A 23,272-nucleotide genomic window follows, 5' to 3' on the forward strand; every position below is an offset into this window, starting at 1 on the left:
TGGGCGCCTGGGTGGCTCAGTTGGTTAAGCGACTGCCTTCGGCTCAGGTCATGATCCTGGAGTCCCGGGATCGAGTCCCGCATCGGGCTCCCTCCTCCGCAGAGAGTCTGTTTCTCCCTCTGACCCTCCCCCCTCTTATGTGCTCTCTCTCATTCTCTCTGTCTCAAATAAATAAATAAAATCTTAAAAAAAAAATTGTCTTCTTGATAGCCATACTAGACAGGGTTTCTTTGTGTGTGTGTGGTATGTTAAGCTTCTTTTATGCGTCTATTGGCCATCTGTGTATCTTCTTTGAAGAGGTATCTATTCAAATCTTTGCTCATTATTCAGTTATAATAATTCTTTATGTATTCTGGACACTAGACCCTTATCTATAATCCATATTTAGAACAGATCCATCATCCCAAAATGATCCCTTATGCTTGTTAGCAATTCCCACTCCTGCCCCCAGTGCCAGGCAACCATTATGCTGCTTTCTGTGTGTTTTGGGTAAACTCCTGCTAATGAAATCTTGTCTCCTAAATACGGTGAGATTATGGGACATTTCATTCTGCCTTTTGGAAGCCCTGGGCTTAGCTTCTAGGATGCCATGTACAGCTCTGGAATTCAGCAGATGTCCTGTGAGAAAACCAGTCATGTATTTGGGGTCCCCAGGTTTCCAGTGTGCCCTGTAACCAAGAGTCTTGTGATTTTCTTTTCCCCAGCAGAGCCCCTCTGCATGGGCCAAACCCAATCCTCAGTCTCAGGCCTAGAATCAGCAAATGCCCCCCAGGGAAGAAAATGGCCAAACCACCAGTCCACCTCAGAAAGCCTTCCTTCTCTGAAATTCCAATTCATTTAGTCCTTACTGCTTCAAGTTTTCTGAAATAAAATAAAAATATTATTTTGGTGTTTTTGTTAGTTGCAGTATGACTGTTGTGTTGCTATGACCTACTATATCCTACCCATCAATTACTGTAAACTTTTAAGTCTTTATAACTTGTCAGGCAAGTTTCCTAGGTTTCCCTCCCTTCTCCAAATATATATGGGTTATAGAGGGGCATAATTCTTCCGTATGAATTTTTAAAATGCATTTGTCTGGTTCTGTCTCTCTCTCACACACACACACATACACACACTTGAGATTTTGTTGAAAAACCTATTGAATTTATAAATTACTTGAGACAGAATTAAAACTCTTAATTAAGAGTCTTAAGCTCCCTATCCATGAACATGGTATACCTATCCACTGAGCAAATTTCTATTAGGTCCTTTGATAATATTTTGCACTTTTCTTATAAAGGAATTGCATTTTTTATTAGATTTGATCTAAGATTAAGAGATTAATAAAAAGATTAGTTTATCCTTTAAAGCATTTTATTTTTTAGAATAGGTAATATGTTACAAATTTCTCAAAGCTCAAAAAGTATAAATTGACAATTTCCCACTCATTTCCCTCAGTCACCCAGGTTTTGTCCAGAAGAAATGTCATCCAATGTTACTAGCTTATTAATTTTAATATGGTTAATATTAGTATAATTTATATTTTCTCAATATTTTACCTAGTAATCTGGCTGAATTTTTTTATTATTTCTGATAGGTTATTTTGGATTTCCTTTATGTATATGCATCATCTGCAAAGAGCAACCATTTGGTCACTTCTTTTCCATTCCCTATTCTTTCTAAGGATTTTACTGCATTGACTAGGACGCTTCTAATAAAGTAGCTGTAAAAAGTAGCTAAATAATAGCTGTGACAGAAGGCAATCCAGTCTTATTCCTGGCTTTAATGGAAGGGCTTTTGTTTCATATTTACATATGAAATTTGCTCTAAGTTCTTGGCAGATGGCTTTTCAGGTTAAAAAATTTTTGCCTTTGGCCCTACTTTGCTAAGAATGAGAATCATGAAAGTTTTTATCAAATTATTTTATGCACCTACTGAGATGACCATATGATTTTTTCCCCTTTAATCTATTAAATGTGTTGAGTCACCCACTCATGGAAAAATGTAGTCTCAAGTAAAACTCTTTTACCCCAGGTTGTTATTTATTTTCATGATGGGGGAAAAAAGAACCTTTTATGATAGTGAAAATATACTTTATTTTTTTAATACAATAGCTGCCAGCAATATACTGGTTCTAGAGAGAGAAAAGAAAATACAAGCATTCTATAATAAGCTTTCATTTGCCTTTTCAAGCAATTCTAAAGAAAATACTCCAATTCTGTTCAACATTAAGACTTAGGGAGTTGAAATTTTTTCCATGATAAAAATATAATTTCGACAGCCCTGATCTTGATCATTTGTAAAAGATGGAATAAAAAAAAAAAGCCCATTTAGTATATCAATAATGAATGCTTCCCTCTCTGAATCAAATACTGATTATAACCAGTGTAAGAAAATGGTTAATCGATGAAATGTGTATCAAAATGTTTATGAAAAAATACATTGCTATTTCTTCTCATTTTTTACCTTGTAGATATTTCTTAAATGGATATTCTAAATGTACAGAAACAAAAGCTATCTACATAACTCTGGAAAGATCCAAAACTCAACCGATGTTAAAATGCCTAAATTCTAGAGCTGATCAACTTAGTGAAGAATAAATGTCAGAAATCTCTAAATTGTACACAGATCGCTCAAGAGTTTAAAACTATTGTGTAAGCCGAGTTATCAAGAAATCAAACCTAGTATGATTTTCATCACAAAAGTCAATGCTCTTAATAAAAGATAGCAGAGGGGTACAGAAAATCTGCACCTACATTTAAAAAAAAAAAAGTTATATCAACTGAAATAGTAAAGAGCTTTCCAACTGTTCAACACAAAAATTTCTCAGAATTCCCTGGAAAACAGTGAGAGTTTCCATTCAGACTCTAATCTCGGTGCGGTGGGCAGAAGGGGTTTACATAAAGGGGGATGATTTAGTAGTTATAGAAATAGTATCAGATGATCTGCATTATGTCAGTTCATAAACCACACGAACTACCATGAAAACTTCTATGCCCTAAAATCTCCCAAGATTTTAAGCTATGATCTTTCCACAAGTATAAATGGGAGGAAAAAAATCATGTTCTGGGATCATCCTTTTTCCTAGCTTTTGTCCATTTGCCAACCTCAATTTCATCTATCTTCCCTGATAAAGTAATAATAAGATCTGTCTTTCTACATCAAAATTGTAACAGACAGACCTGCCTTCCTTGGACATCTAGACAAACAGCCAAGTACAATCATGGGATAAATTTTAAAAAGACAATGAAGAGAATAAATATCCAAAGTGAAAGTAGTTCACGATTGAATTTCAGAATGTGGTTTTCATCCCTCTATTTTGAGAAATGTACCTCCGTCCTCATTAGCCCCTCTATTCTGCACCACTTAGTCCCCTGCTCACTGGAAAGAACAGACCCTTCTCTTGAATCTTTTTCATATTTTGAGAGCCAGGAGGCGAGGTTCAGTATCACCTGAATGCCAAGTTACTACTATTTTAAAAGGAGGTGAGAAGTGGTGATGGCTGCCTGTGTCCTGGAGCACACGTGACATTTTCTCCCACCAAAGCTACTGCTATAGAACTTCCCAGCGATAACCTGAGTGCTTTTCTTGCAACCAGGTAAGTCATCATCCAATATTTAATTAAAGGTGGGTGCCCAAACTTTTGATCTGCAATAAGGACTTCTAAGAAAGGCAAGGCAAAGAAACCTCCCTGAGCCAAATGGATGCAATATGGAGCTTATCTTTCTATACCAAGCTAATTACTGACTGATAGGTTAAAAAATGCAGTATACGCTTATAAAAATCAGGCTGCTTCCCTAATGCCAGTGATTACTAAATGTTAACACACCAAACGGGGGAAAACATTGCCATTTTAAAGCAATAACATAAATTTCCAAAAACAGCCTAGGAGAAATAGCACTTCTTAAACAAGTTACATATAAAAAATTACCAAAACTGTATGATAGTTACAACTATGGTCTTTGGAGCAGTAGTACTTAGTCCATTTTTTTTAAAATGAATAAATACGTAGCCAACTTTTATTTTTACCAAGTTCATCCTCCCTTGTTAGAGCACAAATCATTCCTGGTTTAGGACTTCAATTTTTAAAAAAAACAAACATGCAGAGTGCTATTCCTCAACGTGGCTTTAGAAAAATTTAATTGAAGGAAGTACAATGATTGAGATTAGGCAAAACTGCAGTAAATACGTACTCACCATAACAACTATAATTTAGTTCCAAAGGAGTGAACCATGCTCTACCCAAAGTTTAAGAGTCAACGGGGGTTGAATGGGAAAGCTGGTGATGGCTGTTTTATCTTGTTTTTAATATATGATGGAAAAGGCATTCTTTAGATTATCCATATTAATTAAATATGCTTCAGAAACAAAATTCTCCTTGACATTTTGACAAACCCACCCTACATTCCTTAGGTTATTACCTGTTAATTTTTACATTACAAGTCATACTGCTATCGTTAAATCAACTAATCAGTTTATGTAGTGTTACTCAAAAGATCTACAGACGCAGCAAGGTCTACGCTTACCTAAAAAGGAGCTTCTTAAAATAAAGGAGGAAAGCAATAAGGTTCCGAATGAATGGCACTGGGCAAAATACACACAAAAAGCAACACATTCAGACAGAGTAGCAGGTGCCCATAGGTTTTTCTCAGATAGATAAAATGCTTTGAGGAAGATCTCGAGAATATCATCCCTCTCTCTGAACTTGTAGCTCCTACATAGTGTCAGATGTTATAACTGGTATGAAGGATAAATGCTTTTAGGCAAAAGTAAAAATCCATGTACAAAGTAAAACAGCAAAATCTGTAGTGACTTTCTGTGGAAGGCTCTCTTCACTGGTGGTGACACAGCCAGGACAGACTGAGTTGAGACAGAGTATTCTGATACAGTAGCAATCCTTTCATATACTCTTACTAAATATCATACAATTCCCCAAATACATAAATATGCCTTGTACCATGCATTGTGCACCAGTTTGGGGCTGACTGATGAAGTCGTGGGTACTATTCTGACAGTTACACATTGGCCCTCCGAAGTTCTGCCCTCAGTCCACAGGGAACAGACACAACGGGGAGGGCTCCGGAGGGGCGGCGGCAATCTGCCTCTAGAGTGAAGGGTGTGGCGGAGTGTCTCGGATTAGAGGAGAAGAGGGTATGGGGCAGGGGAGGGAGAAAGGATAAAGCACTCTAACATAATACTGCTTCGGAGTGTATATGTAAAGATAGCTGCTACACCTTGTCTGTCCTTCATCCTAATCTTGAATAACTGCACGTTCATGCAAAATAAAATTTCTACTTTATAGGAACAGGAGCAGTCTGTTAGGAAAAGCATATTCTTAGGGGAAGATGCAAAGACATCTCCCTCAGAAGGGATATTTTACTTGGTAAGTCTTTTGGCTACATCACTATAGGCTATTTCAACCTCCTTATCACTGGGACAGGTATTGGTAAACTCATCCCTACTGTGTGCATTAGTTAAGTATCTCCAGATGCCAGTCATTCCTTTTGGAATATCAAAGTTGCGGTATTTTTTGGCCACCACCTGAAATACAAAGAGATCAAAAGTTAACATTTATTTTCCATGACTTGTAAACCAGACTTAATCTCTGATTTTAGGGCAAACTAATTCTGTGAATCTCTGAGAACTGCTTCTATTTGAGAAGAAGCCACCTTCATTCTAACTAGAGTTTTAAATAATGACAAGGACTGCAAAGTACATCTGAACTTCAGTAATTTGACAGGGACCACAAACACCTGCCCTGGTGACCCAGAGAGACAGCCAGGTGTAATCCCCGGGGAAATACTTTAAGGCACACACATGATTTTACATCTCTGTTTCCCTTGGTCTTGATCTTTATCACAACTAGTGTTTACTACTATTCTATTTAGCACAGTGTCTTACACAATAAATGCTCAGTAAATATTTCTTTGCCTTGTATAGAAATAACCAGGTGATCACACAGCAGAATCTGACAACGTAAGTCAATGTAGCAAACTCCAATTCAAAGTTACCTGCTACATTTTTGAATTTTTATACAGTCACCAAAAAAAAAAAAAAAAAAGAAAAAATTCTTCTTTCTCATATGCCTCAATTTTAAGACATAATTTTCCATTTTGTTAACTCGAGGGTATTCCACCTGTTGCCTAAATAGCTTTAAGTTATACTGTTCGGGGTTCCTAGTCATATACCAGATTAAAAAAAAAAAAATTTTTATAGACAAAGAAAGTGCTATCTTAGTACACAGAGAATACCCGGTCTAATGGTGATGTCACACCACATCCTGCAGGCCTACCTTGACAATGTGCAGTTTGGGAAGCAGGTTGCAATCAGCTAATGTCATTTCATTGCCATCCAGAAATTTACGTGTAGAAAACTTAATGTCCTCCATACTGTTCTCATCAATTTCATCAGGGAGGGGAGAATTCAGATATTCATCCAGTTTCTGTAGGGTTTTCAAGAGACCCCTCTCCAATGCTGAAAGAAAGATGGGGATACTGTAAGAAGGAAAACCACCAAAGCCCCGAAGTAGAAGCATTACTCTTTCGGTCAATAACTATTTTATCAACTGCTTACTCTGACACGAAGCACTGTAGAACAGGACAGACAAGGTTCCTGCTCTCCTGAAGCTTATTTACATGGGGCAAGGGATGAGACAAATAGGTACATTTGTTCAGGTAAGTACAGAAATGAGCATGACCGTTTCAGAAACTGGAATCTGTAAAAACTCAATAACTAAAAGTCCCACTTACAAACACACTATGGCCCAATACAGTGGATGTTTAAACTAGAAAAATTAGTGAGAAAAGGCAAACCTATTAATTCAAGTCTAGGGAAGAAAATCTTGCCAAGACAGAGATTCTTGCCCTGAATTTTAATGCCTGTTTCCCCGGGAATATTTGGATTTATCACCAAGAAACACGTTAAGATACTCTGATACAGACAATCCAAGCAGAAAGCCTGAAGTTTTTGCACTATCTTGTAATACACTAGAAGTCAAGAATAGCACTATTTTATAAAACACGGAAAACACAGACGTCAGATTAGAGAGTTCAATTTATAAAAGTGAATCAGGGGGCTCTTCACCCCAATAGATTAAGATGTTATGACTGTTCCAATTCAGAGACGAGTGGGACAGAGCCATCCCTGTATATCTGGAAAGTCAAGGTTAGTGACCTTTAGCAGAGGGGGTGGGAATGTTGTTCGATACGGAGTACCAGCAGACCCGTCTTCTGCTATCCCTTATCCTTTACCTTCCCAGGCCGCCTTCACCCCCCACCCCCCGAATGCACAAGCTCACACTGGTGACCACAGTGCTTGGCCATAAAAGAAAGCTACATATCATGAGGTGACAACCAATACAGTTATAAGTTTGAATAAATTTGGTGCCATTAGAGAAAAAGACAAAAGTTTTATATGCTGCATATTAGATATTTCACCAGATATTAGATATTTCACCAGCAACGTAAGTTATGTCCTAACCCAAAACCTCTTCTTCCAAATTGCTCCCACCCACTCATCCCTTGGCCGCCCCCCTCCCCTGCAGTGCAGACAACAGACGGCAGATAAGGGGCTAGATAAGGGGCTGTGGGTATAAAAAGGAATAAGTGGATTTTGGAGGTACTTAGGCGATAAAAACCAACAAAGCTTGGAAGCAAAACTGAATATGGAAAGAGGGTAGATGTTTTCAACAAAATACAGACGTGAGCCCCTACTACATGCCAACTCTTATTCTAAGCATCGTTAAATTCACTCTTGAACAAAGCAGTTGGAGTTTACATTTTGGGGAGTCGGCATAGTACAGAGAAACAGCCAACAAATGATTCCCAGGGTAAACGCTGGTATCATTTGCTGAAACACTGACCTGCCTAGAGAAGCAAGTTCAGGGGGCGGACAAGAGTTCAGTGCGTGCTGCCTTTGGGCTGGAGCAGTATGGCTGGGAATCCTGAGAACATAAATGAACACCAAAGCCACAGAGGCGAAGGACAGGCGGGGGGGCCCAGGGTAGCGCCCTAAGGAACATCATCCGTGGTGTTGTGCATGGCAGATCAGCCATTTTCGTTGTTATATAGCATTCCACTATATGTGTAAGAAATATTCATCCATCCTGTTAATGAGGTCTGTGTTGTTTCCGGTTTGAGGCTCATGACTAATCGTGGAACAAACATTCTCGGCCATATCTCTTTGGTGCACATTTGTTCATATTCCACTCAAAAATGGAGTTGTGGGTTACGGGGTATACCTGTGTTCAGGTTTAGTAGAAACTGCAATCAACTTGCCAAGTCCAACACAACAAAGAGCAGTGCAGAGACATCCCAGTGACTTCACGTCTTCAACACCACTCAGTGCCGTCAGTCTCTCCGGTTTTAGCCATTTGGGGGGATGACAAATTAGGTTTAACAGCTTTTCATATTTACCGACTATTTGGATATCCTCTTTTTGTAAAGTGCCGTTTGTTCATTTTTCATTGTACAGCCTGTCTTATTTGTAGGAGTTCTCTATAAATTACAGATGCAAACCTTTGTGTTTATATGTATCACGTACACCTCCATCCTTTCCACTCCCTTAATGGTGACTTTTTATGAACAGAAGTTACTAAACCTAACGTCCAATTAATCTTGTTTCTTCCAAACTTCCAGTGCTTCATCCAGATTAAGAAACCTTACCTACCCCTAAATTATGAGGATATCCTCCACTATCTTCTAGGATAGTATCTTCTAGGATCTTCTAGAGAGGCGTATTATTTACCATTCACATTTATATCTACAATCCACTTAGAAATGGTTTTTGTGTAGGTATGAGATAGGGGTATTTTCTTGACTCCATATTCTGTTCCATTGTTCTGTCTATCCTAGTATTAATACCACACTGTTTTAACTACTATCCCTTTGTAAGTCTGGATATCAGGTAATATAAGTCTCTCTTCAAGATTATCTTGGCTATTCTTGGTTCCTTCCATTTCCCTAATAAACTTTAGAATTAGCATGTCAATTTACACACACGCGCGCATGCACAGAAAACCAGCTGGGCTTTTCAGTAATTTACAGATTCAACAGAACCCCAACTTGAGAACTGGCATCTTTACAATACTGAAGCTTCCAATCTATCAATACCATTTATTTAAATCTTTAAAACATCTCTTTCAGTATCTTATGTTTCCTGTGTAGAGGCTTTGACCATCTTTTATTGGATTTATTCCTAAATATCTGACTTTTTTTTAATATCTGACATTTTGATGGTGTATTTTTGCATGATTTCTATTGTTTGTTGCTAGCATGTAAAAACACAACTGATTCTTATAATGGCCTCATATCCAGTAACCTTGCTCTTTCATTTTTTTATTCTTACAGTTTATCTGTAGATTCCTTTGGATTTTCTATATACACAATTATATTGCTTAAGAATAATGACAAATTTGGGGCGCCTGGGTGGCTCAGTCGGTTAAGCAGCTGCTTCGGCTCAGGTCATGATCCTGGGGATCCTGGGATCGAGCCCCACATCCGCCTCCCTGCTCAGCAGAGAGAGCCTGCTTCTCCCTCTCCCTCTGCCTACTTGTGCTCTCTATCTCTCTGTCAAATAAATAAAATCTTTAAAAAAAAAAAAAGAATAATGACAAATTTGTTCCTTCCTTTACAATTCTCATACCTTTTATTTCTTTTTCTTGCCCTATTGTACTGGCCAAGACCTTCACTACAATGCTGAATAGAAGTGGTGATAGGGAGCACCACTTCCTAGTCCCAGTCTCAAAGGAAATTGAAATTTCACTAGTTCCCTATTACATTTGATATTTGCTATAGCTTTTTTGGTAGATTCTTTCTGCCAAACTAAGGCAGTTCCCTGCTATATCTAGTTTAAGACAAAAAAAAAAAATATATATATATATATATATCATTTTACCATAAGTATCAAATTTTATCAAGTACTTTTCTGCTTCTATTGAAGTTATTTTTCTCCTTTATGCTATTAATTTATACAGATATTTTAATGTTTAAACAATCTTCTGTTCCTGACTTAAACCCCACTTGGTTGTGTGTATTATCTTTTCTCATACTGCTGGATTAGATATATTTTATTTAGACTTTTGCATCTATGTTTAGGAGAATCTTTTGATGTTCTTGTGTGGTCTGAGTGTCAAGGTTGACCTCAAAAAGCAAGCGGGAAAGTATCTTCCTGTCTTCTGTTCCCTGCAAGACTATGTGCAACACCGGTGTTACTTCTTCCCCAAATGCTTAGAAGAGTGCATTCGTGCAGCTATCTGGATCTGGAATTTCTTTTTATGAAATGGTTTTTAATTACAGATATAAGACTATTCACATTTTATGCCCTCCTATAGTAATTCTGTTACACTATATAGACTTTCTGTAAATTTCACCGACAGTGTTTTCAAATTTGTAAGCATAAAAATTTTTATAATATCCTCTAAAAATCACCTCAACGTAAGATCTGTAACAATCTCCTTTTATTCCTAATATTGGTTATTGTTGCCTTTCTCACTTTTCTGGATTCTTATCAAGGATTTATCAATTTTATTTATTAGACTAACTTTTAGCCTCACTGACCCTCTGTCATGTTTGTTTCCTATTTCAAGGAAATCTGCTCGTTAGTATTTCCTTTCTTCTACTTTCTTGGGTTTAATTTGCTTATCTTTTTCTACCTAAACCCTCGAGGTGGAGACCGTCAGATTTCCAATCTTTTTTTTTTTTTTTTAAAGATTTTATTTATTTATTTGACAGAGAGAGACACAGCGAGAGAGGGAACATAAGCAGCGGGGAGTGGGAGAGGGAAGGAGCAGGCTTTCCGCTGAGCAGGGAGCCCGATGCAGGGCTCGATCCCAGGACCCTGGGATCATGACCTGAGCCAAAGGCAGACGCTTAATGACTGAGCCACCCAGGCGCCCCTCCAATCTTTTTTTCTAACATAAGCACTTAGAGGTATAAGTTTCCCTCTAAGCACATTGTTAGCCATATCACATAAATTTAGACCTGCTTTCTTAATTTTATTTTTCTTCAGCCCACAGATTACTAGAAATGTACTGCTAAGTTTTTTTTTTTTAAAGATTTTATTTATTTATTTGAAAGAGAGAATGAGATATATAGAGAGAGAGCATGAGGGTCAGAGGGAGAAGGAGACTCCCTGCTGAGCAGGGAGCCCGATGCGGAACTCGATCCCAGGACTCCAGGATCATGACCTGAGCCAAAGGCAGTCACTTAACCAACTGAGCCACCCAGGCGCCCTACTGCTAAGTTTTCAAAGATGTAGAAATTTTCTAGCTGCGATTTTTGTCACTGATCTCTAGCTTCTTTTCTTTACAGTCAGAAAAAAATATTCTGTATGATTTCAATTTGATTTTTTGGAAAATCAGATTTGTATATTTACGGTCAATTTTGATGAAGTGTTCTACGAGCATGTGAAAACCAAATGTATTATTCTGCAGTAGTTGGGGACAGTGTTCTATGTACATATCAGCGAGACTACACATGTTCACTGTGTTGTTCAATTCTGCTAGACTCTCTGTTAGTTTTTGGGTGATTCTAACAGTTACTAAGAGAGTGAGTTAAAATCTCCCACCAAGACTGTGGATTCGTTTATTTCTCTTTTAGTTCTGTGAATCTGACTTACATATTTCCAGGCTAGGTATTTAGTAATACAAATTTAGAATCATTCTTTCAGGTAGATTAACCTTTTAAATCAGTTAGAAACATGCTTCATTATCTCTAGTTAGTGCCCCTTTCCTTAAAGTCTCCTTTGTCCAGCATTGGTCCAGCTTTGCCCCCTTCTTTTGGTTAGTATTTGCACTACTTTCCTTTCACCTTTCCTGAACACATGTGTGTGTTTCACGTATATGTGTGTATTCATTCTTGTACATAAAAGCAACATATTGTTGAGCCAGCTGGCAAATGAGGTCTTCAATTTGGAGTAGTTAAGTCATTTACACTGAATGTAATTACTACAAACTTTGGTTTGAATCTGTCATCATACATTTTGATTTCTACTTGTTCTGTGTTCTTCCATGTTCTCTTCTTTCTTGCTTCTTTTGGAGTAAGTTTTTAAAATCCATTATTCATCTCTCCCTCTATTAGTGTGTTGCACAGTCTTTTACTAGTCTTTGTTCCTGCTCACCACTTCCAGGATAATGCAAGGGCCTCAGAACACTCTGCCTTCACTACCTCCCTCCTGTCCTGAAGGCTGCTATTGTCATGTATATTCATCTGACAAATTTAATTTTTTTTAAAGATTTTATTTATTTATTTGAGAGAGAGAGAATGAGATAGAGAGAGAGAGCATGAGAGGGTCAGAGGGAGAAGCAGACTCCCTGCTGAGCAGGGTGCCCGATGCGGGACTTGATTCCGGGACTCCAGGATCATGACCTGAGCCGAAGGCAGTCGCTTAACCAACTGAGCCACCCAGGCGCCCCTCTGACATAGATTTTAAATTCCACAAGGCATTACTGTTATATACAAACAGTATTCATTTATACTTTTTTTATACTATATTTATATTTATACTACTTTTTGCTTTCCTTTCTTCTTGCGTCTCTTGGTGTTCATCTGAAATCATTTTCCTTCTGCCTGAAAAATTAAGTATTTCTTTTACTGGGAGTCTACGGAGATAAGAACTCATTTTTTTAAAATGTCTATTTCACCATCACTTATTAAAATTCATAAATAAAAAATTAATGTCTTATTACATTCTTATAGTATTTTTTCAGCTGAAACACTTGGGGAATATATAATAGTAGAATTAATTCTCAGAGCAGCCATGGGACATGGGAAGAGCAGATAATATCCTACTTTAAAGATACAGAAATGAAGGAGAATCTGCCTTATTCTGAACATCAAAGAAAAGAGACCTGACTGACATCTTAGAGAACGTGGGTGTGTTTTGAGCACTTGGAATTGTAAACTGAACGGTAAATTTTAGAGGTTCACGGAAAAGGCAATGAGAAAAAGCTGACCGGTTTAGCAAGTATATGAATCCAGGGCAATAAATATAAATGTCCTATCTTGAGGCAAAAACAAAACATTATTTGGATGTGCTTGCTTTTGCTCTTGGAGAGTATTTCACTACTTAGAGAATTTTAATTCACTTTTAGGTCTCTGAAGAGTTCTTAAGATTGTCTTCTGGATTCTACTGCTTCTATTGAGAATCAGAGCTCACTCCCGCTGCTTTTACCTTGAAGAGCTTTCTCTCTGCCACCTGTAAGATTGTCTGGTTCTCAGCAGGTGCCTATGGTACACACAGGTGTGGTTCTCTTTATATTTATTCTGCTTGGCTTGTGTAATGTTTGACTCCATGGCTTGTTATCTTTCATTGGTTTTGGAAAATTCTTGGCCATTACCTCTAACTATACCTTTGGCTCCAGCTTCCCCTCTCCCCCTGGGACTCCAGTTACACATACATCAACCTCGTTTCATTGTGTTCCACAAGTCTCACACTCTTTCCTCTGTTTTTATTTTTCCTTTTGTCTCTGTGCTTCCATTAGTTATTTCCTTCTGACCTATCTTCCAGTTGTCATTGTCTAATCTGTTCGATTCATACACTGAATTCATAATTTCAGAGATTGTATTTTTAAATTCTAGAACTTCCATTTGGTTTTTTATAATGTCCAGTTCTTAGCTGAAATTTCCCACGTTGTTCTTCTACCTTTGAATATCTATAATAAAGTTAAAGTCAGTATCTGATAACAGAGTACCTTGTAGTTTTTACCATGTTTTAAAAATATGTATTAGTGGAGTGCCTGGGTGGCTCAGTCGGTTAAGTGTCCAACACTTGATTTCAGCTCAGGTCATGATCTCAGGGTTGTGAGATGGAGCCCTTTGTTGGGCTCCATGCTGGGTGTGGCGCCTGCTTGAGATTCTCTCTCTCCCTTTGCCCCTCCCCACCCCTCCCGCTCGTACTGTCTCTTAAAAAAAAAAAAAAAGAAGAAGTATTAGTTATGTTCAGTATCTTAATATTAGCACTGTTAGATTTTTAGAGCTGTTAAATTTTTAAACTCAGGGCTGGTTTATATTAAACTAAAAGTCTACTAAGTCATGAACCTCTTCCTTCTAATTCTTGTTATTAAGTCAATGCATTATTCTTGCTTCCCCAGCTGCACTCTATTTTCTTTGAAGGTAAAGTCTGTCTTGTGCTTCCTCTGTATATCCCCTAAAATTCGTGGCATTCTACCCAAGCACAAATTAAACATCTGATCAACATCTGCCACAGACTGAGAAAGGCCAATAATTAAATATAAAAGTTTGGAGTTTCTTAAATGTGTGGAGAAGGTTCAAAAGGAAACCAGGTGAACATGCAGAATAGACACTTTTAAAGTCAGATGAATGGAGATATTTGTATCTGACTGTTACATCTTTGTGGGAAGCTGAAAAGGAGGTAGGAACTACATATTGCTATAGAACATAAGAGCCATTTTAAAATGTAAAGAAAAATTGGTAAAATTTTTTACTTAGGTAAATATCAAACAAATTGGAATATATGTCTGTCAAGTGACAGATGACAAGATCAAGATCAAAGAACTACCTCTTTTATTAATAAAAGGTTACTCTAGCCATAGCCAGGATCAAACTAGTTTATTTCTTAGAGAAAACAGTTAAGCAGGAGGACACTGGAGCCCAGTAAACTAAAGCTGAGGAATTGAGTTCAACTGCAACTAAGGAGTGACAAGGAATCAAGCCATTTAAAATAAAAGGTCAAAAATACAAAAGCAATAGATATAACCTTTCATTGATTACATACAAGGTACTGATCATGCACATAGTCATAAAATGTTGAATTTATAAATTGACAAGAGAATGAAATGTGGGAAATAGCTTGGTTAGTAAGGAGTCCAGGGCAGGACAGAAAACTTTCCATGGTTGTACTTTAAAGGGGGTGGGGGGTGGCGAGAATGAAGGGACAGTAAATCTCAGGACTGTGAAAGAACCAACTTAAAGATTCCATATGCTTCCTATCAAAATCTGTGAATACAAGGGCACCTGGGTGGCTAGGTCGTTAGGCGTCTGCCTTCGGCTCGGGTCATGATCCCAGGGTCCTGGGATCGAGCCCATCCCTCTCCCACTCCCCCTGCTTGTGTTCCCTCTCTCGCTGTGTCTCTATCAAATAAATAAAATCTTTTTTAAAAAATCAGTGAATACAGAATAAATACACAGATATAAGACAGATAATAAGGACTTATTCTTTGATCAGATTACAATGAACAGAGCCATGGCCTCTACCAAAGATAATACTGTCTGAAGTCAAACACTGAAACAAAGTCTCAAATGGCACTTGAGGGGTATGGCAAGTTTATGATCTTCAACCTGCTCTAAATTCATCCTTTTCCTGAATTAGTTTTCAAATATATCCAATAGAAAAAATAAAGTATTCTAAATTTACAAGGTTTGAAACATACGATGCGTATAATCCTAGATGTAACACAAAGGCTAAAATTAAGAATCTGGTAAACATTAAAATTACTTTCTTTCTACAATTTTGGACCTGCAATGGAGCTGAACTGCTGTACCTCGCTAGAACGTTAATGATTTTTCATTAAGAATCTCAGAATAACGGGTATAGTAATGCAAAGAATGGTGAATTAGTTTCATTCAATTTTTATGTAACAACACGAGGAAGGCCAACAAAACAAAGAAAGACAGAGATGCCAAGAGGTATTAAAGGGCATCATTCAATAAACATAATGAAGTTTTGAAGACACACCACAAAGGAATCTGGTTAAGATCAAGAAAATGCCAAGACTAACCACTAGAAGGCAGTAGCAAGCTATGAGAAAGGAGGCCCTTGTCTTACCACTACCATTCCCTAACACCCCTGCTGTGGTAATGCTGGTATCTCTAAGAAGGTATTTGAAAAGCTCTCCAAAAAAATTAGTACTTAATTGTAATAGAGTCCATCTGATTAGTTTTAAATTAATTCTGAAAATCAAAACAACTTTTTTTTGCCTATGAAACTACAGCAAAATTTTAAAACTCTCTCTCTCTCTCTCTCTCTCACACACACACACACACACACACACACACACACACACACACACACACTCATACACCCATGCCAAGGTCAGAAGTATGGGGAAATGAATACTTTCACATTAGTGGGAATATAAACTGGTGTAGACTTTTGAGAAACAAAACCTTTTGACCTATTTGGAATCTAGCACAAGGACATTCCCTGGCAGCATTGTTTGTCACAATAAAAAAACTTCAGACAATCCAGATGACTATCAACAGGGAAACAGTTAAATAAAAATCCATATTATGGAACATTAAGTGATATTTCTAAAAAATAAGGTAGATCTATATTCTGATATGGAAGGACTTCTACCACATAATATGTGAAAAGAACGGATGGCAGAATGTAAATATACACATAAATACACACTCATATACAATGTCTGCAAAATTCCATAGAAAAAAGGGATGAATATTAACTGTTGGGGAAGAGCTCAAATGAGGTTAAGGGGCACTGAAATTTTATTAAATTTATTCCTAAACTATTTTAACTTTTTCAACAAGCATACATTACTCAATTACTTGTATAATTTGAGTAAATGCAAGACAGAAAGCATTAAATTTAACATGACCATATTTGCTGTAGGAAAAGAATTCACAGTGAAGAAAACCAAAATTATGAGCCCTTACAAGGATAAAACTGTATTTTAAAGCTACTGCTAATCTCAATAAAGGGTAATCTTACGCAAACAATTTTTAAAGGCCAATAGAAAATAGGGAGAGGTTAGGAGTATTTAAAAGATGACTGGGCACCCAGGTGGCTCAGTTGGTTAAGCCTCTGCCTTCAGCTCAGGTCATGATCCCAGGCTCACAGGATCGAGTCCCACATCGGGCTCCCTGCTCACTGAGGAGCCTGCTTCTCCCTCTCCCGCTTCCCCTGCTCGTGCTCTTTCTTTCTCTCAAATAAATAAATAAAATCTGGGGGTGCCTAGGTGGCTCAGTCGGTGAGGCATCTGCCTTCGCTCAGGTCATGATGCCGGGGTCCTGGAATCGAGCCCCACATCAGGCTCCCCGCTCCACAGGGAGTCTGCTCCTCCCTCTGCTCCCCTGCTGTGCCGTCTCTCTCACACACAAATAAATTTTTTTTTTAAAAAAAGAGTATGTAAAGATGACAAAATACACATTTAGGTTCCATAGCTACAATGATGAACAACCATCCTCTGATTCCAAACACCTCCACAGAGAGAGAGAAAAAAAAGGAAGGGAGAACGGCAGGGAGGGAATTCTGAATAAAAAGGAACTAATTAGAACCTATAGATTCCTTGCCTCCACTTAAAAATAGGAACTTGGACATTATGAAATATGCCTTAGGACATATAAGGGCAGATTTCATCACTGCTAAATTCACTGAGCTCTTAAGAATATTATAAATACCAACACACTAATAAATTATCTATTAGTTATACTTGGGAGCTTAATAATTTATATAAATTAATGAAATCACAGAAGTGAAAAAAAAAAAGCAGATCTGGGACAAGTCATATCTAACCCATTCCCTTTTACAAAAGGAATTACCTATTAATTTCTTTTAATGCTTCAAAAGATTACACAAACTTCTCCCAATCAGCTTTGGGCATGTTACCAAAAGAATTCATTCATTCTTTGTTTTTTTTCTTTCTCCCCCCCTCCCTCTCTCTCTCTCTCTCTCTACCGTATTTCCCTTTATTTTACTCTTTAAACCCTATTTGTTTATTTTGTACCCCATCTAAGCACTGACCCTTCTCTTTCACTGGCCCAATACCACAGCATCTAGGCATCTAATTCCTTACTTAGAATTATGTCTTAAAATTGTCCAAACATACTGAATTTTGTAAAATATTTCATAGGCTGGTAAGACTAATCAAAACCTTGCCTACTCTGATTTACCATGTAAAATGACAAATCCATCTCTTTGTAAGCGGTTTATAATAAAGTTTGGGGGAAGAAGGAGCTGGAACACTCATTTCCAAGGCTGATTTAAGGCATTTTATTGCACTAAACTTCAACAAATCTACCTATACTCAGTAAGCTCCAAAGTGATTTGGAATATTGTTTTCTAAAGTCTCCTGGCAGTGACAGGCCCTACGGGGAAAGTTGCTTGGCAACTGGAATTTTTATTTACCAATAGGTAATTTACTATAAAGCCTTCTAAGTTATACACTGTGTGATCCATTATATTGTTTGTCCCTATTGGTTATAACATTCTAAGGACAGTAAGCGTAGGTGGCTACTTAAGACAGTAATAAACTGATAGGAAAAAATAGAATACAAAGTTATACTTAAATGAGTCGCTTCCTCCCCTGTTCTCTCCCCTCTATCTCATCCCCAAAGCAATTGTTTGGTTTTGTTCTTTGTGGTTTGTTGTTTTTTTTTTTAAGCAAACATATTTTATTCCTCTCTCCTCCCCACCAAGTGTCAAAAGAAATTCAACCACCCTCCAGCTTCCAAAACTACACAGAGAAATAAAAACATTATGAATTCAACTCAGAGGGTTCAGGAACTATGGGCAAGAGCATCTGGATATAAAAGGATGATTTTGTGAAAAGAAGTCACCTGCAGGAAGGCAGGGTATGACAGAAAGGATACTGTCTGCGGATAGAAGGGGCTCCATCGTAACTGTTTGTTTAGCGTATGAAATGCTTAGACTGAAACATCAGTCAGGGAAAAAAGCCAATTACTTAGGAAAGTTGTCCCCAAACCAAGGCAGCTACTGGAACACACTGAAGAGCTGTAAGCCAGGCTTGGACACTACGGCTTTTTCCTTCTTCCCTCTGCTGCAGAAAAACATCACATGCAGCGAATACTATCCCAGAAACCCTTGAAATTCAATACTAGATTATAAAATGCCGCAATTTTAAAATTTAATAATTAAAAAAAATACTAACCTGAATAGCTTGGAACTCTGCCCACTGCAATCACATAAGGAAATCGGCAAGTGTTTCCATTTTTTAAAAGATGTTTATTCTTGCTTAACCAGCACTGATAATTTTTTTCCCTTTGGTTTTCTTGTTCATCTGCGGCCATAAACGTCTACCCAAAAGAACCGCACCCAAGCCACCAAACTGTCCAAAACCAGGATGCATCAAAGTGTCTTTAGGAGCTGGCATTCTTGTTACTGTAATTACTTTTAATCAAACACTAATGTTCTCTCTAGAGAGTTTTACTCAGAACGATGCTTAACATCTCAAAGAGAAGAAAAATTACTGAATGGTGTAGTTGAGACAAGGTTCATTAAACAGACCTCTTTCAAAGAGGCTTCCCTTCACCATACATAAGTTCGGTAAACAAAATAGTAAGATGGGGTCCTTTAACAAATAGAAGAAAGAGTTTGTATCTGCACTACCCTAAACAATTCTCACATGAAAACAGGACTTGAAACTAAAATCCCATTTTAGGATGCAGAGAAATTAGGAAACTGGGGAGTATAAATGCTCTGTTGGAGTAACTCCCGAAATTGCTCTTTAAGGATAATTATCACAAAAATCCACCCAGGCTGATTTTAGGCTACCAGAACCCAACAATAAACAAAAGATTTAGTAGTAATTTAAATGAAGTTGTATCAATCTATTCCAAACCACCACAACCACACCATTCATTGTTTCTGATGCACCATTAATTCTGTCTAGCTCCCCCTTCATGAAAACCATTCATTCAGTAAACACTGTGTCATACAACTACCATATGCTAGGCATTGTCCCATTAGCTTGAAACAGGAAAATAGCAATTTAAGGACTTACCCTGGTTTATCATCAAATCTCTAATCAACTTTGAAAGCCAGTTTTTAATACTTAATGGGAAGGTCTGGACTCCAAAATATTTATTTTAAATCACTGTCATAACAGGATTTTTGGATTTATTTGGGGGTTTTTTGGTTTGTTTATCTCCAGTGGTAATCTAATCATTTGGGTTTTTTGCTTTGTTGTTTTGTTTTTTTACCTTCATTAGCCTCTGGCCTTGAATTCTTGATATATGCAGAGAATTTGGCAAAGATGTCCATTCCGGCAGTATTTGATTCTGGGTGTTTTGGTGAAAGCTTCAAGTACCTAAGGGGGAAAAGTGAGAATGGATAATAGATACTCCAAAGATACATTAGCATACGTTCTCTCCATCAACAAACCATTGTGCTAGCAGTTACTAGACATCTTTTAACAGTTATTACTCTAAGAAATGCCATCATCTGTTTTCTATGATATTTTTAAGATGTGTTTTTTTCCTTAGGAAACAAAGCTCTGCAGTGTTTTTGTTCGCATATTAATATTCTTGGCAGCCAAAGGGCATCTGCACTCCACCTCCATTTTATAAATTAGGATGCTGGGGAAACAGTCTACTTGTTCAGAGGCATGTGCCAAGCCAATGGGCATCTTAGAAAGAGAAATCTGGAGCAGCACTGTCCAAAAGAACTTTCTGTAATGATGAAAATATTCTGTATCTGAATTTCCAATATGGTAACCATTAGTGAAGTGTGGCTGGCTATCTGAATATCAATGAACTGGTGTTATATAAAGTTAAAAATTCACTTCCACCATCGCACTAGCCACATTTCAACTATACAGCTTTCTCGAAACAGAAAAGCCAACCAGATCCTTGGTATGTGCCGTGCACCGAAGCACCCGGTGCGGCAGTACCACGGAACCCGGACGGCAGGGACAAGCAGGCATCCCGGTCATCCGCAGTAGTTTAAGGACAAAAACAGCAGGAAGCAGATCACTCACTTCGATCCCACACTTGGGATTTTTCAGAACCCCCCATGGGCTAGATTTTTTTTTTTTAAAGATTTTATTTATTTATTTATTTGAGAGAGAGAGAATGAGAGATAGAGAGCACGAGAGGGAAGAGGGTCAGAGGGAGAAGTAGACTCCCCGCCGAGCAGGGAGCCCAACGCGGGACTCGATCCTGGGACTCCAGGATCATGACCTGAGCCGAAGGCAGTCGCTTAACCAACTGAGCCACCCAGGCACCCATCATGGACTAGATATTGTAAGGGTGGGACTGAGCACCGGAACAATAGGAGGTTGGGAATTTTGCTAACAAGTGCTCTCACAAAGTTTATCTGCTTTGAAAACGGACATTCATGACACACAGCTTTTTTTTTTTTCAACCACACAAATGTGTATTTTATATATTTAAATTCCAAACACACATACTCAGTGTCTATTTTTTCCTCAAATTGGGAAATACATGTGAGAAGGTTCAGCTCCTCCCTCTTCCCTTCAGCAGAGAGCTACACCCACTGGGAGTTGGCTCCACAGGAATTCCGTCCATTAGCACCATTTTAGGGAAGACTCATCCGCTTAAAGGCCCTGTAAAATTTCACTGGAAACTGGGCTTGGGGCAGTTAAGACTCTGGGGGAAAAAAAATCTTACATTAAACTAGTAATTTATATTTCTTCATGTATTTTAGGATGCTGTCTTGTCACTTCTTTAAAAATGAAGGTGTATTTTTAGAAAGAAATTTAGTTCAGTTGCAAGCTGTAGTGTCCTGTTAGCTTTTTTAGTCATATTTTTTTTACACGTGCAATTCTGAATTCAAGGAGAGAGAGATCTAAAAAACTGGACATAGGAGATTATAAAATACCTACTGAATACATACATGCTCAATTTATCTTCCCTTTTAATACCTCCCAATTTTTAAGCTTAAAGATTTCTCTTTTAAACAAAAATATTTAACATAATGAATTTTTCGGTGAACAATTATAGTAAATGAATTTCATGAGGTTATATATTATGTATACTATATTAATAATATATAGTTATATGTATATATATATTTTTTTTTTCCCTTTTTTCCTCTTAACTACAGAAAACTTTATCCTTTTTTTCCCCCTGCCTGGGCTAAAAGAGTTAATTCCAGGTTCAACATCCCTGAATTCCCCTTGACTATAAAAACAACCAGCCTCCAGTTTAAATGTTTTTACTGCTTGTAATACAGTAACTTCATTGACTCATTCCAAACAAAAAACAGCACAAGGAACATTAAGTGCCTCTTCAATACATCTATGTCTTCCTCTAGCCAAGTTTCCAAAATTATTCTTTTCCCCGACCAATATTTAGCTGTACCTACTTTTTCTAATGAAGTAAGGCTTGAAGGTAGGATTAAACTGCAGATCATTTATACATTCATTGTTCACATATATTCACTTATTCTAACTATTAAGGGTCTACCCTATGTCAGGCTTATACTAAGTGCAGAGGTTGTACACTTAGATGAGCAATTAGAAGCATATTTACTAGAGACCTATTTTAATGAACAGGTAAGAAGAAGGATTTGCAATTGGCATAGCCTTATCCATGTGAAAACAGATGCTATCACAATTCTTAAAAACAAAACAAAAAACAAACCACTGTTCTTTAAAGCAGGTTAAACAGGCCCTATTCTTCTCCAAGACAAACCATTAAACTTGTACTATTAATTTAATGCATACAATACTAGAACTACAAGAGACCATTCACCTCAAACTCTCGTTTTGCCTAAAAGGAAATTATATTCCAGAAAGCTTATATACTTGGGCCCCCAAAATCCCTAGACTAGTTAAAAGTATTGCCAAACTACAACACAGCTTTCCTGTCCCCAAATCAAGTGTTGTTTTTGTTTTACTACAGATCAGGTTCTCTCTGAAAGATAAATCAAATTCTAAACCAAGAGGTCCTCAATCAGTTGCCAGCTTATTTTGCATTCCCCAAACACTGGATTTTAATAATTCATCATTATTCACTTTCCCAAATAGCCTGATAAAGCAAAACTTTTCAAAGACTGAGAGCCTCGTTTCAACATTTGACAAAAGGCAGGCAAATAATCAATGAAAGGATATGTGTCAACAACGTCGTGGGCACAAGCGTGCAGACTTCCCGATCCGTCCTTTATTCTGTATTACATCACAGACTATTAATGCTAAGGCCTAGCTAAGAATATTTCCATCCTTTTAGGAAAGATCTCAGACATTTTCTTTCTCATGTGAATATAAGAATAAAGTCTGATTACACAACCCATTAAGTTACCCTTGTAAATTCAACTTTCATTGTATTTCACTTAAAAAAAAAAAAAAGGTTTACGAACTCTTTATAGGGCTCTTCTCCAAAACTAACTTCCCCTACCCTTCTATCCTTTCATCAGTAAGGGAGCCACGAACACAGGTCTGCTTCAGTTAAAAAATCCAAGTTTCAAAGCTCTTTGTGGGCAAAGTACTCCCTCCATTCAAGCAAGGGGAATTAAATATATATTTATAAATACTTTCCCCAGAGGAGAAAATAAAGTTTCTTCTTTCTATGTATACTGGTCACACAAACCAGCAAAAGCTCCTTGCTTTAAGCTC

General features: G+C 37.5%; 1 protein-coding gene across 1 annotated transcript in view; it reads right to left on the reverse strand.

The window, feature by feature from the left end:
* Positions 1 to 1,338: 1,338 nt before the first annotated feature.
* Positions 1,339 to 23,272, reverse strand: part of CLIC4 (CLIC family member 4) — a 73,034-nt gene continuing 51,100 nt past the window's right edge. Inside the window, exons 4-6 of the mRNA XM_028113896.2 lie at positions 19,899 to 20,005; positions 6,275 to 6,456; positions 1,339 to 5,523 (exon numbers count right to left, since the gene is read on the reverse strand). Of these exons, the coding sequence (XP_027969697.1) occupies positions 5,359 to 5,523; positions 6,275 to 6,456; positions 19,899 to 20,005 (454 nt within the window). The 3' untranslated portion in view covers positions 1,339 to 5,358. The remainder of the gene's footprint in view (positions 5,524 to 6,274; positions 6,457 to 19,898; positions 20,006 to 23,272) is intronic.

Source organism: Eumetopias jubatus, unplaced genomic scaffold, assembly GCF_037043125.1.
Source record: "Eumetopias jubatus isolate StellerSeaLion01/CBP00866 unplaced genomic scaffold, mEumJub1_p1.0 scaffold_4, whole genome shotgun sequence".
NCBI lineage: Eukaryota > Metazoa > Chordata > Mammalia > Carnivora > Otariidae > Eumetopias > Eumetopias jubatus.